This window comes from Gracilinanus agilis, chromosome 2, assembly GCF_016433145.1.
Source record: "Gracilinanus agilis isolate LMUSP501 chromosome 2, AgileGrace, whole genome shotgun sequence".
Taxonomy (NCBI): domain Eukaryota; kingdom Metazoa; phylum Chordata; class Mammalia; order Didelphimorphia; family Didelphidae; genus Gracilinanus; species Gracilinanus agilis.
Genome location: NC_058131.1, coordinates 227,859,420 through 227,878,469, shown reverse-complemented (window position 1 = coordinate 227,878,469; position 19,050 = coordinate 227,859,420). Strand labels below are relative to the sequence as shown.

At 43.1% G+C, this 19,050-nt stretch overlaps 1 protein-coding gene across 1 annotated transcript in view; it reads left to right on the top strand.

Annotated features, from left to right (window-relative positions):
* The first annotated feature begins 8,280 nt into the window (after nucleotides 1-8,280).
* LBH (LBH regulator of WNT signaling pathway) overlaps nucleotides 8,281-19,050 on the top strand; it is a 28,017-nt gene continuing 17,247 nt past the window's right edge. Inside the window, exons 1-2 of the mRNA XM_044663704.1 lie at nucleotides 8,281-8,507; nucleotides 12,361-12,463. Of these exons, the coding sequence (XP_044519639.1) occupies nucleotides 8,482-8,507; nucleotides 12,361-12,463 (129 nt within the window). The 5' untranslated portion in view covers nucleotides 8,281-8,481. The remainder of the gene's footprint in view (nucleotides 8,508-12,360; nucleotides 12,464-19,050) is intronic.

Sequence of the window (19,050 nt, the reverse complement as noted above, 5' to 3'; positions counted from 1 at the left end):
AAGTCCAAGGTTTATCTCCATGTATACACTCCTTTGTATAAGGAAGGGGTTCCAAGGACCCTTCTAGATCTAACTCTACAATCCTACCTAACCACTATGCGTAGGACTATCCAAAAAAAAAAAAAAAGAAATACTGATAATAATTTCATATAACCTGGAAGGCAGCTAACCATTTGACAATAACCTGAATTATTCTAGCACTTGTTAATAATGCTAATTAGTTTCTTGTAAATTATCTGAAGGATCCATTTCTGCAATAGAGGCACACAGAATCCAGAAGTCTTGCTTTGGCATTGATTCCTATTTATGAATGTGTTTGTAATTTTAGCACACAGACAGCAGAGTAAAATAAATGCCTTCAGGAGCCCCAAAACATAGTGTGGTATAATATGGATGTCGCTATCAGATCCTGAGACCAGGTACCGATGTGGGTGTGAAAATACACTGGAGATGAAAGTGAGCCTCTGAAAGCTAGGGTTACCAAGCTGGCAGAAGTGTGCAGGTGGAATCAGTCCCTGATGCATAACTTACTGCTTAATGCCTTAGAGGCACAGCAGGTGTGAAATCAGCTAGCAGGGAGACAGCTGCCCTCACTGAGAGCTACCCAGCATCCTGCATACTTGAAAAGAAAACCAAAAGTGCTTTGGCTGCTCAAGAGAAACTTGTGTAAGTGTCTTCCTATTTTTATAACTGGCTGGGACAGTAGAGCCTGGCTGGTCAGGGTTGTGAGTGAAGGGAATGAAAGCTTGGGGATGTAGAGATCTGTGTGGATTGATCAGTATTCTGAAGCCTCTCTCATACTAATCCAGGGAAAAAGGGAACAGCTTGCTGGCTCCCACTTTACAGAGCATCTTATTATATAATATGAATCTAGAGGCTATGCAATTCTCTTTCTGTCAAAGTCTCTGTATGTGTGTGTGTTTGACAGAGAAAAAGAGGAGAGAGAGAGAGAGAGAGAGAGAGAGAGAGAGAGAGAGAGAGAGAGAGAGAGAGATTCCAGAATGTGTATATTTCCATAATTGGACATGAGACTTTTGGATGATTTCCAGTTATGTGTTTTACTTTCAGTCCTAGATCTGAAAGATCTCACCGAGGTCCCTGCTTATAAATCTCCTTTAGGTTCAAAGGCTTTTAACTAGGAATAAAAGAAAGAAAGAAAGAAAAAAAAAACAGGGACCAAATAGCTTCAAAGTTGAACTATAGAGACCAAATAGCTTCAAAGTTGATTGAGGCAAGTAGTTACAGACTCGAAGATTTACCTCTTCCTCTTGCGGAAAGGACGGGAGCCAGGAAACATATCTCTGAGCTGGCAGGAAGAGTGAGAAAATACAATTCTCAGTTCCTTTCAGCAAATGTTTATTAGGTACACCTACTGTGTGTTAGGCCCCATACAACCTACTGGATCAAAGCCAGGTCTTAACTAGGCATCTGAACTCTCTCCCTCCAATGTTTTTTCCATCTACCACAGCCACATCCCCAAATGGTAAATAAGGAACTCAAGAGAAACATGAGGGAGGTTTGTTTGTTTCAGAATGAATTGAAAACTGAGCTTGATGAGATAATCTTTGTTTTCTTTTCCTGCTACCCTCCCCTCCACCTTTTTGATTATTAAATGACTTTCACACATAAAATTGGCTTGAAAACATCTCCTTCTCCCACACATCACTTAAAAAAAAACCCAACAAAACTGTAATTGATTCAGATATTTTAAGAAGCTCACAGGTTCCCAACTTGGTGAATGTGTTTGCTTACTCCTCTTGGACTGGCTCTGTTGGGCATCAGAATATCCAGTCCTTGCCAATGGAATTATCACTTTTATGTTGAGTTTATTGCTTGGTTGTAAAAATCAACCAGGGTCCTTGCCAGGCAGACACCATATGAAACAATGAGTTGTAACTATAAGATCATAGAGCTAAGAGTGAGAAAGGATCTCAGAGACCACCCTAAATTTTTATAGACATAAGAAAATGAGATCAAGGGAGGTAAAGTAAATACCCAGAGTCACATGAGCAGTGAGTATCAGAGACAAGATCTGAATAATAATCCCTACATTTATAAAATCATTTTAAAGTTTGCAAAGCACTTTGCAAATATCATCTCATTTTACTTAACCTCACAACAACCCTGAAAGACATGTACTATTATTATTATCCCCATTTTACACATGAAAAGACTAAACCAGAGAAGGTTAATTGACTTTCTCAGAGTCACGAAGTTAGCATGTGTTTGACACCAGATTTGGAATTGAGTTTTCCTGACTTTGGGTCCTATGCTCCATTTACTACCTACCATTTACAGCCTCAGGTCTTCTAACTTCAAATCAATTTATTTTTTTTAATGAAGAGTTGATATTTTATTGGGGGGAGAATAAAACATATACACAGAAAATTAAAAATAAAATATATACAAAGTAATTTCTGAAGGATTTTCTACCTGGAAGAGCAACACTAGCAATTTGGGAGACATCTTTTTTTGGATGTCTTTATTTTTTTCTGATATTTGTTATTCCATCTCTACATTTTGCCTGCTTTTTTTTTCATTTGCTTTTCTTGAATTTCTTCATATTTTTTCAATTAAGAAAAATCTAATTTCATTCTGTCTCCCACTGAAAAGGAAAAAAAGAAAAACTTCTAACAAATATATATACATATTTATAAACAAATAAAACATATTCCCATGATGATCATGTCCAAAAAAGTGTATGTCTCTTTCTGTACCCTGAGTCATCCATAACCTCTCTGTCAGGAGGTGGGTAGCATTCTACATCATTTGTTCCTGGTAACTGTGGTTGGTCACATTTATCAGAATTCTAATGTCTTTCAAAGTTGTTGATCTTTAGAAATGTTTTTATTATATAATTTGTCATCCTGGTTCTGCTCACTTCACTCTGCATCAGATCAAAGAATTCATTTAGGAAGAATTGTAGAAAAAAATTGAGGGGGAAAAGATAATCTAAACCCATGAATTTTTTTTAATTGTTAATTTTTAAGGCAGGAGGTAACCAGCAAACAGTACTTTTTTGATGAGAGTGGGGACTTAGTATCCCTTGATTTTACCACTGAAAACTTGCTTTTCTATCAGAATAGTAAAATTCTTTATTTGATATGCAGCTTTTCCATTAGGGAGGATATAGAGGTAGCATAGTGGATAAAGCACCAGACCTGGAGTCTTAAGTTCAAATCCAGCCTCAGATACTTACTAGCTGTTTGACCCTGGGCAAGTCATTTAACTTTTTTTTTACCTCAGTTTCTTCACCTGGCAAATGAGCTGGAGAAAGAAATGGCAAATCACTTCAGTATCTTTTTTTTTCTCCCCCTAACTATTACCTTCTATCTTGGAATCAAGAAGAGAGGTAAAGGCTAGGCAATTGAGGTATAATGACTTGCCTAGGGTCACACAGCTAGGAAGTGCCCGAGGCCACATTTGAAGCCAGGTCCTTCCAACTACAGGCCTGGATCTCTATCCACTCTGCTGTATCTTTGCCAAGAAAAACTCAAAAGGGGTCACAAAGAGTTGTACATGACTAAACAACAAGAATTTCTATTAGAGAAGAGAGGGAGAGAAGACAGGAGAAACAGTGGGCTAGGAATAATTGCCTCGTGTGTTTTTCTATATCAAGTGAGTGTTGATGAGATAGCAATCATCTCCCCTGGGTCTGGCACAGTTTGAATGATACTGCTGACCGACTGGTCATGTGACCTTGTGCATTAAATAACTTGACCATTTAGAGGCTCAATTTGCTCTATTTATTTCCCATGGCTGATATGAAGATCAAATAAGACAATGTACTCAAAAGTGCTTTGTAAACTGAAAAACTCCATAGAGAGCTCATTCTGAATGATGCTGTTGATTGACAGAGGTCTAGTCAGGACTTTGTATATAACTTCTGCTACTCAGTGCTTGGATAACTTGGGAGTGATTAACCTCCCTACTTGGAGGTATTGTTCCCTCCTTTGTAGAAAGAGTAATTTCTGGCAAAGTCTCAGAAAGACTGAGTACAGAGCTCTGTGCTAGGTGGCAAAAAGACTAGGAACCTAATGAGGTAGACAGATAATGAGAAATGTTATGAAAGTGTTTAAACAACAAGGGAGATGACCTCAGGACATTCCTTGTTACATTCAGTCCTGTCTGATTCATTGGGATTGGCAGAGATACTGGATTGGCAGAGTGGTTTGCCATTTCCTTCTCCAATTCATTTGACAGAAGAGGAAATGGAGGCAAAAAAGGTAAAGTGACTTACCCCAGGTCAAACAGTAAATGTCTGAGGCTGGATTTGAACTCCAGATTCCAGATTTGGCATTCTTCCCACTAAGCCACCTAACTGCTTGTCCCTTACTTTAAAATTCCTTAAACCTGACCCTTCTCCACACACATTCCTATTTCTGTTAATATCATCATATTGACCATAACTCATCATGAAGGGTTGAAATCTCAGATTCTTCTTTGGTTCTTCCCTTTGTTTCTCTTGTCCTTTTTTCAAACCAGTTATTTCTTCCTTCACAATATAGCTTTAAAACCCTTTCTCCACTCATCCAGCTGCTGCCATCCTAGTTTAAGCTGTCTTTTTTGGCTTATTGTAATCGTTAACTAACTAAAGTAGTAACCTTCCACTCTCTCCCTCCTCTTATTCATTCCTCCTCTGATTACTCATATAATCTAATTCCTAGGTATGATCATGTCATTCATCTACTTGAGAAGCCCCAGTGGCTATATATTTCCAACTTAGGATAAAATACAACTTTATACACTACAAATACAAAATACAAATTTCTCAGTCTGGCATTTAACACCTTCCTCAATCTAATTCTAGTTTACATTTCTAGCCTTAATTCATTCTCATCCCTCTGTTTCAGCCAAACTAAACTACTAGCTATTCCCAGAACTCATAATACATTCTCCAGTTTCCTTAAATTTAAGGCTAGACCACAGGCCTTCAGAAATAGGCTTGTGTCCCATTCTTGCCTATTGACATCTTCTTCCTGTAAAGTTTGGTTCACATATCACCTTCTCCATGATACCTTCCTTCATTCTCTAGCTGAAAGTATCCTATCTTTTTTCAAACTATTTTAGAGCTCATTGGATTTCTCATTTGAATTAATTTATCATGCACTAAATTGTAATATTATTGGGGTACACTCACATCCTCCCTATTAAAATATTAGTTCCTTGGGCAGCTGGGTAGCTCAGTGGAGTGAGAGTCAGGCCTAGAGACAGGAGGTCTTAGGTTCAAACCCGGCCTCAGCCACTTCTCAGCTGTGTGACCCTGGGCAAGTCACTTGACCCCCATTGCTCACCCTTACCACTCTTCCACCTATAAGACAATACACCGAAGTACAAGGGTTTAAAAAAAAATATTAGTTCCTGTAGGGCAAGGACTAGTTTATTTTTCATCTGTGTGGCTTCCATCAAGTTCAACTCTTTGAAACTCCTCCTTTTTTTTTTTTTTTTTGTGAGGGGGAGGGAGTTTCTTGGTTTGCTGTTTCCTTCTCTAGGTCATTTTCCAGATGAGGAGACTGAGGCAAAAAGGGTTAAGTGACTTCCCCTGGGTCAGGCAGTTAATAAATGTCTGAGACCTGATTTGAATCCAGGTCTTCCTGACTCCAAGTCAAGTGCTCTATTTTCTTGGCCACCTTGCTGCATCTATGACATCCTCAATAAATAGCACAGTGTCTTATACAAAGTAAGTGTCTAATAAAAGTTTATGGAACTAAATTGAATTCCTAAGATGAAAGATCTGAAACAATTGGGTTGTATAATGGGGAAATCACCATCAGATCCCAACATTTTTCTTATAGGGAAAATCTGGTTGCAATAGGCATCAATTAAGGGAACAGAGGAAAAATTCAGGACTTTTGACCTCACCCTTGGAAAGCCACTGGCCATACTTTTCTCCTTAACATAGAGAACTTTCTAATGCTTAACAAAAACATGAATCTAATTTTCCTCCAAAGCTATGAAAGCTCAAAAAGTCAGATGATGGAGAAAAAGCTCAGTGTGACTTTTGTAATGCAAAAGTGGTGGGGCATTCTTTTCCTCCAGGAAGGCTTTCTGAGTCTGTATTTATATATCTAGGAGGAAAAAGAAGAAAAGAAGCTGGTTATTGGTAGGCTCTCCTTAACCTCAGTCTCCAGAATTTGCTCTCTTCCTCTAAACACTCCATTATCCTCTGGCAGGGGATTCTCGCTCCCCCTCCTTGGTAAAGATCATAGATCACAGACTTCTCTGTCGTTTGCATTCTCATTTAGCTAAATAGATTACAACATCCCTTACCCAGCCAGCAACTATGGGCAGTTCCCCAACCCCCCTCCTCCCTATCCCTTAAAAAAAAAAAAAAGACTAAACAATTTCCCTTTGTTTGCTGTTACCTTGACACACTATGCGTATCATGTTAGTAACCCGTCCACAGAAACGTTGCCCCTTACCAAGCTACTATCCCTTCCATGGGGAACTTTGTTTTTTTTTTCATCTCTCTCTCTCTTCCCACTTTGAAGCTACTGGTTTCGAGATGAGTGGATGAACTGGAAATAAGGAGAGATAGATGGTAATCTTTTCATTACTGCTTAATACAAGGAGAGAAGAAGAGTCTGTACACAGATTCCTGGCTTATACAGCACATTCCTCAACCTTCGTTTTACCCAGCTTGCCTAAGGTATGCAGACGTTTGTGTTTTGTGTACACTCACTGCCTTTCATAGAGCTCTGGCTGACTTGAAAACAGGTGTGTCTTTCCCCTTCATTCTATTGCCTTCACTCCCACCTTGGCGGGGTGAGATGTGTAATTATCTCCATTTCTTTCTTTCTTTCTTTCACGTGGAACCACTCGGATAAAGAAAGCAAAGAAGCATCCTTCACAGCCTTTCTTATCCACCTCAACCCAGGGCCCCAGGCTCTCAGACTGGTTGCGGAGCGAGGGGAGAAGGGGGTCGGGGTGTGCCCGGGGACTGTGACCAAACAAACAGACCGGCGTCCCAAACTGAGGAGTGAGATCAAGAGCGAGGGTCCATTCTTTGTTTCTCCGGTCTAAAACTAGACTTCCTCCGAGGAGGTCTGGGTGCTAGGGCTTTGAGGTGGTGTGTCCCCTCCCTCCCTCCCTGCCGGCCTGCCTCCCTCCCTCCCCCACTCTTTGCCGCGGAGTATTTGTATGTATAGGTCTCATGGAAAAAACCCAGGATGAGACCACATCCTCTCGCGCGCGTACACACACATGCGTGTAGATATACAGGCATGTGTGTGCATACGTTCGATCCATATCCGCATACACACACACAAATACATGCATGTAAGGTATTCATGCAGGCATGGATGTATGCACGGATATCTAGCCCGATACATTTGAGGGAAGCCCACCGCGAACAACAGACATTCAAACCAACCCCTTAGGTAATCACACAACTCGGAGTCGCCCTCCCGCAGATTATTTTCAACGCAGCACCGGGCTCCTTCAGGGTCACGCTCCCGAAATAGAACGGAGCCGCTCCGGACTTAGGAGGCCGGCGGGTCGGGGGAGGCGCGGGTTAAAAGGGTCTCGGGCCCAGAGGAGGCTTCCCAAGAGGGCTAGCTCTTGGGAACTGCCTAGACTCTGCGCCCAAACCTTTCGGGCGGGATGTGGGTGAGCAGCAATAGGCTAGGCGAAGGGGCTCCGTGCCATGGCTTGCTACCAGGGGGTCAGTTTCAATGAATGGAGGGCGAGGATGGGGTAGAGGCAAGGGGCTCTTTTTCTAAAGCCCGGCTCATTTGCATTGAAATGCATGTCCATAAGTACCAAAGGAGAAGGATTCCACTCACGTACAGCCTTCCCACTATCCTCTTTCCAACCCATCTCTCCTCCTTATGTTCAGAGAGCTCGCACCCCTTCTCCAGGAACCCAAAGAGGACAGCTTACTTTGGCTGGGGGGAGAAATGAACCTGATTACCTGATTGGATTCGTGATAGGGGGATATGGACCCGCAGAATAAATCAACGATTAGCCAGCAGGAGGGGTCCCCGTGTGCGTGAGTATGTGTGAGTGCGTGCGCGGGTGGGGTGGGGAGGGGGGAACCTGCCGCAAACCAGGGCCCTATGGAGGAGCGGAGCCTAGCCGCAGGCACTAGCTCTCAGCTACGAAACCATTCATGATTTTGGTGACGTTATTCCAGTTGTGGGGGGAGGGAAGGCGGAGCCTCTGGGGCCCAAGGCCCGCCCCCCTCTACTCCTATAAATAGGGCTTCCCGGGCTCTTTGTGGGGCTGAGAGCTCATTGGGAAGGGATTTAGGCACGTCTTCTTGCTAGCCTGTCCTCCGGGTGGTGGTTGAGAGCGGTGGGAGCCTGTGCGCCAAAGAGCTTACCCTCCGGAGGGGGTGTCCCGCGACGGTGAATCCCTCCGTTGCCTCTAAAAGCTCGAAAAAACTGCTGGGCGCTGGGCCACCGCAGTACCCTCTTTCCTCTGGCGGGGGAACCGTTTTTTAAATATCCGAGGGCGTGGGTCAGCCTCCCTTAGGACTTCATGTCTATATATTTCCCCATTCACTGGTGAGTATTCATTCTTTACCCTTGGCGTCTGATATACCGAGGTGTCTAGCCTGCCAGGGACTCCCGTCGTTTCCCGAATTCCGTCCCTTTAGGGTACAGTGACTACTGGTGGCTGTGACTTAAAGAGGAGGGGCAGCTCTCCATTCCAGGCGATCATTCGGTTGAATGCCGAAGTCGCACCTAAGGGGGCGGGGGGGGGGGGAGCTGCAAGGGTTCCTTCGGAGGTATTGAGAGAATCCAGACAAAGGCAGTGAACTTGGAGGCTTTGCCATAAGTGCAGGATGTCTCGGGGTGCTAATAGGGGAGAGGGTGTAGCAACCGTGACCAATATCCTTCCCACTCCGCACTGTGCTGCAAATGCCCCCTCCTCAAATGTGGATTGATGACAGAATCTCGTGAGTGCTGTTTGATTTGGCGACAGAGACACTGTCTTGTTTTCCCGTTCTTCTTCTCTTCTTTCCACCCCTTCCCCCTAATTTATTCTTGGTTTTGCATGCATGTCTTGATGTAAAGTGCTGGAAATGGGCAGAGCGGGTGCTCTGAAGGCAACTGTGGGTATTGAGTGTTGGAGGAGGAGGGAGCCTCCTAGGGATGGGGGGGCGGTGCTGGTGATAGTGGTGGTAGTGGTGGTGGAATATATGTGTGCGCGCGCCTTCTCCCAGCACTCCCTGAGAGGAATTATACATCCTTTTGACCCCGTGGCTTTCCTTCTCCCCTTTGAAAACCAGCCGAGTTGAGGGGGTGGGGTGGAGGGAAGCAGCTGATCTAGTCCCAGCTGCAAGAGAGAGGAGCCAGGAGAGCACAAATCAGCAACCTGGGATGGAATCTGTGGCGAGGGGAGGCTGGGGGTGGGGGGTCCGGTTGGTGGAGGGGGGATGGGAACAGAGGGGAGAGACTGTTCTGTTCTGATGGGGGCGTGTTTGGAGGTCCTTAGGGGCTGGCGGATGGATTGATGGGGGGGTGGCATGTTCATATTTTCTGGGGCTGGGGATTGGACCATTTGAGGTATGCTGAGACCAATAGGTCTTGGAATCTGTTGAGATTCCCTGAGGCAGGGAGCTGGACTGATGGGAGAGGGTATGAAGATCCCTGAGGGTCTGGGGTTTCACCCTTGGATTGGGTTGTGGAGATTGCTAAGAGAGAAGGAGGAGCGGTTTGGTTTGCAGAGCCGAGCCTCAGAGTCCACCTCCTGCAGGGTCTCAGAGCTTACTTCCTTCCTGCTGAAGGGGAAGGATTCAAGCAAATATTTAGCATCTCCCTCGGGTTGGGGAGGGGGTGTCGAGGTGAGGGAGCACTAGTAGTGCTTGCAAAACCTGTTCCCACATGTGAGAAACAGAAGCTTCTAGAGGAACCCCAGGCCCCAACCCAGGGTGTTTGTTTCCTGGCAAAGCAGACTTGCATGTACGGAGCCAGCAAGGTTAAGGTTGGTCTCTTGCAGCCAGCCTGAAGCTGCAAAGCCTAGATGAAACCGGAAAGTTTGAAGCTTTTTCCTCCCCACTCTTCACAACTGCGACTCCAAACCCCCCAACAAGGAGGAGAGAAAAAGGCCCCAGCCACTGGGTTGTAAAATATCTGGGGCAGCCCCAAGCCTTCCCCCAGGGGCTGAGGGCCAGCTTATTGGGGGGCCTTGAGGAATGATGCTGCCTGCTTCTCCCAGGGTTTCCAACCTGGCTCTCTTTCTAGAGGGAATATGATGAACTTGATGCTCCTGGAAAAGCCAGTTCCCCTTTAAGCGGGGCGTGGTTGCTGGACTCAGGAGACAAATAACTGATGGACTCCTCAGGCCCCTGTCTCCTACCTCACCTTAAGCTTACCCAGCTGCCCTCACTGACTTCAACTAATGAGCTTCCAGGTAGACTGGCCAGTCAGTCTTGCTCAACCTACCTGATTTTCGGTGGAGAGAAACATTAATTTCCGGAAAAATATTCCCACACCCTAACAAGCTGTGGTAAGAAGGACTTGGCTTTTGTTTCCTTTGAAACTCTGCCTCTTATGTATTTAGGGTTACTTTGTGTGTGCATGGGTTAGATAGTGAAGATACAAGAAGATGCTGATGCATGCTCACTATTATTTATGGGAATGGGCATTGTGCCTCACAGTCCTATGCCTTTGACCACCCCGGGTGTGTATAAATGCTTCTTTTGTTGTTTTTTCTTTTTGGAAATCCCTTGTGCAAACAGAGACAGACAGTCTTTAAGGCTGCCAGTGTTCTTGGTACCTCAGCAGGCCAGAGCTCTATTTGGGGCTGGAAAACGAGACATTGGTTATTGTGAAGTGTGGGGAGGTCCAGACCCACTCAGGATATAGAACATGCTTCAGTTTAGAGGCACCAGGGACTTATGGAAGAATTATGAAAGCCTCCATATCTGGAACTTATCTCTACACATGTGGGAAGGCTGCATAGGCATCACTATTATGATCTCTTTATAAAATGACAGTTTTGTACTTTTGTTATTGTCATCATTGTTAACAACAAAAACATTGCAAAGAGGCAATTTAGTTGAGATGGTTTAGAGGGGAAATGAATTAACTCCTTGTGCCTTCCAGAAAGGAACCAGACAGGGAACAAGGATATAGATGATTTGGTGGTAAGAGTGGAATGAATCCAGAATCAGAGGATTTAGATTCGAGTCCTTTACTCTGTTACTGCCTCTGTGATCTTTGATAAATTATTTCCTTCTTTCTGGCCTATTTCCTTCACTGGCAAATGGGAAGGATTAAAATCTTACGATTTAGGATTCTTTCATTGCTCAGTGCAATTAAAACATTCAGTGCAGGCAGGAAAGAGTAAAAAAAAGGAAGTCTTTGAATTCCTTTTATCAAACCCACTAAGTTGAGTAGACTCTAAATCAGTGGCCAATGGCCATATACCGTTATGTTCAGAGAGATTGGCTGTTCAGGGGCTTATTAAACATTCTCCCTTACCTTCCTCCTTTACCCTTAAAAGTGGAGAATGCTGCTGGATTTACAGTCAAGACTTAAATAGTTACTGCATTTAGATAATTCAAGTAAAGGCGGCAGAGTGTCTAGAATGCCTCCTGGTGTCAGTAGGACCTCAGTTCCAATTCAGCCTCAGACAAATTCAGCCTTGCCCCATTCTCCTCAGTTTTCTCATCTGTCAAATGAACTGGAGAAGGATATGGCAAACTACTTTGCCAAGAAAACTCCAAATGGGGTCATGGAGGATCAGACTCAACTAACTGACAAAATGACAACAAAGGGTAAATTCGGTAAATTTAGGTAAGTCACTTAATGTTTCTGATGAGTTTATTCCTTATTTTTTAAATGAAGATGCTAGACTAGAGGATTAGCAGAATAGAATCTCTTCTGATCCTATATCTAGAGCTAAAAGGGGCCTTATAAAGAAAGAGGGAAGTAAATAAGCATTGAGCACCTACTGTGCACTAGACACTGTTCTAAACATGTTGCAATTAATATATCACTTGATTCTTTGAACAATACTAAAAAGTAGGTTGGGATTATCACTTTACATTTGAGGAAACTGAGGCAGGACACAATTAAGTGACTTGCCCAGAGCCACACAGCTATGTCTGAGACCAAGTCTTCTTGACTCCAGGCTAAGCAAGTCTCCACCTTGCCACCTACTTGCCTCTAGTCTTACCCCACCCCCCTGATTTGACCTATGAGAAAACTGAGGCACAAAGAGGTTGAGTGACTTCCCTAGGGACACACAACTAGTAAATGTCTTAATGATTTGGACTCATCTTCCTGACTCTTAGTCTACTTGCTGTTTCTCATCCTATTTTCAGATAGCTTTTGTGCTAGAACTGTATGGCCTCAAGGCTGAAAACAATAACTTTCAATTCATTTTGGATTTCTTATCTCTTGGCAGCTCTGATTATCTGAGATCAGCTGAAATGACTGAGGTGATGATGAACACCCCATCTATGGATGAGATCGGGCTGAATAACCAAAAGGATAGCATCTCCTATCAGGTGGGTGAGTCCTGGGTCCTTTTCACTTGGTGAGAGTGGCAGGTTGGGCTGGAACTAACCACCCCACCCCACTACTATTCACCCAGATAGAAAACAGAAGGAAATGTGAGGAAGTAGCTCATGTGGGGAGCTCCATTCCTGTCCCCTCTGCAAAAATATAGCTAGTCAGGAAGAGGTACTAAGTGAAGCATTTTAGGGAATGCATTTTGTGGATTTAGTGCCCTTAAGGCCTCTTTACTTCTCGAGAAAGACCCAATTCCATTTCAGAGTGTCCTATAGCAAACTAATATTCTTGGACTCAGAAAGATCTGGGTTCAAATCTTCAGATATTTGCGTATGGGAAAATCATTTAACACTTTTACAGCTGAGCCTCATTTTCCTTCTTGGGGATAAAAATATCCATAATGCTGACAATATCGGATTATTGTAAGTCTCCAAAGAAATAAAACTGGTAAATCACTTTAAAGCACGTTATATTAAATGACAGCGAAGTCTTCTCAGAATTAGAGATTAATCTATATGGTGAAACCCTTTTTGATTATTTTTGGCACAAAAAAATGGTTTGAGGCTTGGTATCATTGATTTTTTTTCTTCAAATAAAAATATTTAAAAGAAAATATTTAGCCTGTGGATCTTGGTTTTCATCTAATTTCCAGTTAACCGTGGGACTTGAACCATTCATTTTTCTCCTCCATGTCTCTTTTCTCCACTTGGCAAAATGCCTTTTGGAAGCAGCGATGAGGAAGATGGAGATGATGTTTTGTATTGGGGCTAAGGATGAGGGCACTCCAGTCCTCTTAACTTACTGTGTGAAATTTCCAAGATGGAAGAATCCTGAGATTGTTTAGTTCAGTCTTTCATTAAGAAGGAATATCTTCTGCATCTCATATTCAAGTAACCTTGGGTGAATCACTTAACTCTGGACCTCTATTCTCCTCTGTTTAATGAAGGGTTGGACTAGGTGAGCTCTAAGGATTCATTTCTAACTCTAGATCAATGATCCCCTAGCAATGACAATCCAGTCTGGGCTTAAAGACCTCCAGTTGACCAAAGCAGCCCATTCTACTTTGAGATAATTAGTTTTATTTCTAAGGTATCTTTCCCCCCTGGCCCCAGACGCTCTCAAGGTGAAGCAAAGATATTCTTCCTTGTGTATTGCCTCTACTTATTCTCTCTGGGGTTCAATGGAACGTTTCTAATCTCTCTTCCATGTCTTTCAAATACCTAAAGGAAACTATCATTCCTCCTGCCCTAACTTCTTCAGATCATCTCTTCTGTAAGTTAAACATAGTTATCCTCATTACTGCTTCCAAATGAACTGGAGAAGGAAATGGCTCACCACTTCAGTATCCCAAAAAGGTCTGCAAAGAGTCAGACGTGGCTGAAACAACTAAAGAGCCCTCTCTTAAGTTCTACCTCCGTTTTGGGTTGCAAGTTTCTTTGCCAATGAGTCATACGGGATCTTTCTTTGCGGTCACCAGTGAGATTTTCTTTTAGCTCTGTTTCCTCTTAGACTATATCACAAGAACTTTCAATGGAATCTATATAGGATTATTCAACTCAAAAATACTTATTAAGCAGATGTTAGGTGCCTGCCCCCAAGGAGTTTACATTCCATTGGGGAAAAATGAACACGTACACAGATAAACAACAAAACAAGTATGTAAACATCATTGGAGGGCGAGGGAAGGATCCCTAAGGATTGCAGAAATTAGGAAAAATTTCTTGTCGGAGATCATAGTCACACTGAGCCTTGAAAGGAGGGTGATAGTTTCTGAGAGGAGAGGCTTAGGTGAGGAGGGAAGGCGGCATAGGTGAGACATGTGCCAAGTCACTGAAATGGAATATGGATGTTGTGAATGTAAGAATGAATAGCAGCTAGATCAGATTAACTGAATTTGAATTCATTAGTGAGAATAACGTGTCATTCTATCGAGAGAGGCTGACATCAGGATGTGAAGGACTTTATTTTTTATTTTTATCTTTTGAAGGGCTTAAATGCTGGACAGATAAATGTTTTTAATCCTAGAGACAATTGGGAGCTATTGAAGCTTGTTGAGCAGGAGAAAACCAGAATCAGATCTGTGCTTCAATAATATGAATTTGGCAATTGTGTGGAAGCAAAGAGACCAATTAGGAATCTATTGTAATAGTCCAAGAGAAAGTTGGTAGGGGCCCAGGGCAACTGGCATGGTGGCAGTGTGAGTGAAGAGAGAATTTTATCATTTACTCTCACCACCTCATTTTGACAGATGAGGAAAATGAGGCTTAGAGGGGAAATGACTTATTGCAAGGTCTCTCAGCTAGCTGTAGAGTTTTACCTCCCTTTCCACTACCACCTTGCATTTGGGTGGTCACAGACAGTTGCTAGAGTTTCCAAGAGCAACTTCAAATTCAGTGATTGGGTTTAAAACTTTTATCCTTGTGGTTTTGGAAAGACCCTCTTAGTCAGGAGAGAGAGAGAGACAGACAGACAGACAAAGAAAGAAAGTAAGTGACCCTACTGAGTTTCTGACCTGTTCCTGGCATTTCTTTCATGTTCTCCACTGTGTTCTCAATGAGACAGCGAGTGTTTTCATAAATGTTGTATGACCAATTTCCTCAAAACCTGCTCAAAGCATATGCTGGGTAATTAAGGCTAATTTCCACCAGAGCTGTTATGATTGGCCAAGAATGACACTTTACTAAAGGCCTTCCTTCATTTACATTCTTGATCTCTTTTCCGGAGAGTTAGAGGATGTAGGGATGGGGGAGGAGGGGTGAGTCTCACAGCTCACCACTTGGCATTCCTCCTGAGGATAATAATAGTATGTGGGACTTATCTTGTGCCTCTTTTCCAAGGAACTAAAAGTGCTTGAGAGCTATTGTCATTCATCTGCAGTGTCCCATGAGCTTTCTGGAAGCCAGGCATTAATCCCTTTTTGACAGATGGAGAAATGGAGTCTCGGTGCTGTGATATAACCTTGCTCCAAGGTCAGGGATGAAGGACCAGAGCCCATACTTTTTGATTTGCAGAGTTCACGCTTACTCTGGATTTCTAGTCTCTGGCTCCTGCGACTGTGGGGTGCCTTAGCCCCTCAAAGGAAAAGGTTCCAGAGATTTGCCTTTTTAACGTGTTGTAGAATTTGGATGAGAAATATGTACTGGTCCAAATCAGTTCATGTTGGTTTTTGATTCAATTCACCGAACATTTAGTCAAGACCTCCTATGTGCCGGGCATTGTTCTAGCTTTTGAGGATTCCAAACCAAAAACAAACTAGCCTCTGTCCTTAAGAAGCTTATATTCCAGGGGCAGCTAGGTACCTCAATGGATTGAGAGCCAGACCTAGAGATGGGAGGTTCTAGGTTCAAATCTGGCCTCAGACACTTCCCAGCTGTGTGACTCTGGGCAAGTCACTTGACCCCCATTGCCTAGCCCTTACCACTCTTCTGCCTTGTAGCCAATACACAGTATTGACTCCAAGATGGAAGGTAAGGGCTTAAAAAAAAAAAGAAGAAGAAGCTAATATTCCACAGAGTTAAGGGCAAAATGCAGATACAGAAATGCAAAATAAAGGCTGTTCCAAAAGTCTTAGTGCAGTTTTGAGCTACTAAAGTTTAAAATTTCACTTAAGACTTTTGGGACACTCTCTAGGATAGAGGGAATATTAACAACTAGGTTAATAGGAATAGATCTCTTGTAGGAAGAGGTTCCTGAGCTTTGCTCAGATGGGAGCTAGGAATTCCTAGAGAGGGAAGTGAGAAAGGAAATCATTCTAGGTGGGGATGGGGGGGCATGGCTGAGAGTTAGCTATGGCAAAGATAGCTTGATGTTTCTGAAACTTCAAAAAAAACATCAAATGAAAATTTTCCTATATCAAAAGAGCTAGATATGGCTCGAGAGCCATACTTTGCCGACTCCTACCCCCCCCTCACATTCCTACCCCCCCCCCAGGGTGAGTGAGTCAAGTGGTCAGTATTAAGTGTGCAGTAAATCCATCCCTAGTTCACTGCAATAAGAGAGCAGCAAGACTTAATGGAATGAAAGGACCTAAAAAGTAGACCCTGGTCACCCAAATCCCTATGTTTTGTTTTTTTCTACCAGGAAAACATGAATTGCCACAGTCCCTAGCATAACTTTCTATATACTACAAGAGCTTAGACAGTATTTTTCCTTTAAAACAATTATATTAAAAAACTTCTTAATTGAACAAAAGTCAATTTTATGTCCCTCCTTCATAGTTTTTTCTTCTGAATCAGAGAGCTAGCATGGCCACTGCCTCATGGAGCCTGCTCAAGGTGCATTTGCTCCTCTTTTATATTAAAAGCAAATTGGGGTGAACTGGGTCGGGGCATTGCCAAATAGAAGTCTTCCCCTTGGTCAACTCTGGCCTTTTCTGTTGCTGCCATGAAAGAACTCAAGAGGTTTGGCTTCCTTAGCCATCGACGTCAAAACGGTAACCTTCCCTTTTGGATTTTCTCTGCTTCCCTTTCTTCTATAGTGGGTTATCAGCAGCATACATCTATGGATAGTGAGGTTACCTGAACTTCATTTATTTATTTATTTTTAAGCTCTTAACTTCTGTGTATTGTCTTATAGATGGAAGATTGGTAAGGGTGGGCAATGGGGGTCAAGTGACTTGCCCAGGGTCACACAGCTGGGAAGTGTCTGAGGCCGGATTTGAACCTAGAACCTCCCGTCTCTAGGCCTGACTCTCAATCCACTGAGCTACCCAGCTGCCCCTGATTACCTGAACTTTAATGTGAGGAGATTCCTTGACTTATAGTCCAGGGTCTTATGGGGCATAAGGAGACAGGGAGGGAGACAGACAGACAGACGGGGAGGGGGGGAGGGGGAGAGAGAGAGAGAGAGAGAGAGAGAGAGAGAGAGAGAGAGAGAGAGAAAGTTTTATAGTTTTTTATGCTTCATCCCTTAGGCTGTCTGACTTGCCCTTCACTGCCTAGGGAAAACCATCCTTTTTGCTAGGCTCCTTTCAAGTGGGGAGCTTGCTGGGTTCTAACTGTAATCCTTGGGTTTCAATTTGAAACTTCTCTCTCAAAGCTCCTGGATTCTGATCTAGTGTTTCCCTCCTCCCCCGGGTTAGGCCTGATCTATCTTAAGTGGCAGATTTCTCCTTTCCCAAGGATCACTGGCTTGGCCTGGAGGAATTTCCTCTGTATTAGCTGATGCTTTTCAAGTTGACCATTGTAGCCCCTCATGCCACTGGATAAAATCACTTCTTAATCAGCTTCCTTTTTCTCACCATCTCTGTCCTTAGTTCCTGGGCACCAGCTGTCTTGTCACCAGCTATTTTTCCCTTTTACTGAGTTGTGAAATTAGCATTTCTATAGCCCACCTTTCCATTGGATAACCTTTTCCTCTTCAGCCTGGCTGAGGTTCTAATACAGACTATAAATAGCCAAGGGTGATAATTCTCCACACATCCTTAGGCTAATCCATTGAATGACTGAGTGATAAAGAGGCCATGTGTCATGGAATGAGCCCAGGGCCCAGAATCAAAGAACCTCGGTGCCCCTCTTGACCTCTGTCACTTCCTACCTGTATTGACCTTGGAAAAATCATTTAACCTCTTCCAAGCCTGAGTTTTTGTTGTTCAGTTGTTTCAGTCATGTCCCATTCTTCATGACCCCATTTGTTTTTTGTTATTTTTTTTTGGCAAAGATACTGGAACGATTTGCCTTTTCCTTCTCCAGCTCATTTGACAGATGAGGAAACTGAGGTTAAGGGAGGTTAAATGACTTGCCCAGGTCACGCAGCTAGTAAGTGTCTGAGGTCTGATTTGGACTCAGTGCAGGCCCACAGCTCTAGCCACGGCACCACCTAGCTGTAAAATGAAAGGGATGAGACACCTATAAAATGAAGAGATTAGACTCAGGATTTCTGAGGTCCCTTCCAGTTCAAAATTGGTTAATGCTGTTATGGCTGTGATCTTTTTTAACTCTCTCACTGATCTACAGGTTGCTCTGAGGCACCCAAAGCATCCCTTATCTTGCCATTTATGGCTCAAATCCTGAAATTCTTTTCTTGAGGATTTATATTATAGTAAGAAGTGATGAATTCTCATTGTAGCAACTATCAGTGTGTAAGATCATTGGATTTTGAGGGCCCTTATCTCAGATACATAAATGACTGAGTGGCCCTGGGCAAGTCATTTAATTTCTCTCAGCTTCAGTTTCTTCATTTGTAATATGGATATAATAATTGCACTTGCCTCAAAGAGTTGTTGTGAGGCTCACAGATAAGCTTAACATGTACAATGTTTTACAGATCTTAATGCTACATATATATATGTAAATGCTAGCTATTTTGATTTATAGTTAAAATCTTTTTTTTTTTAAATCCTTACCTTCTGTCTTAGAATCAATACTGTGTGTCTCCAAGGCAGAAGAGCGGTAAGGGCTAGGCAATGGGGGTCAAGTGACTTGCCCAGGGTCACACAGCTGGGAAGTGTCTGAGGCCAGATTTGAACCCAGGACCTCCCATCTCTGGGCCTGGCTATCAATCCACTGAGCTATCCAGCTGCTCCCCTAGTTATATTCTTAAAGAAAAGCTTCTTTCTATGAGGAATGAATGAAAAAAAATTTTT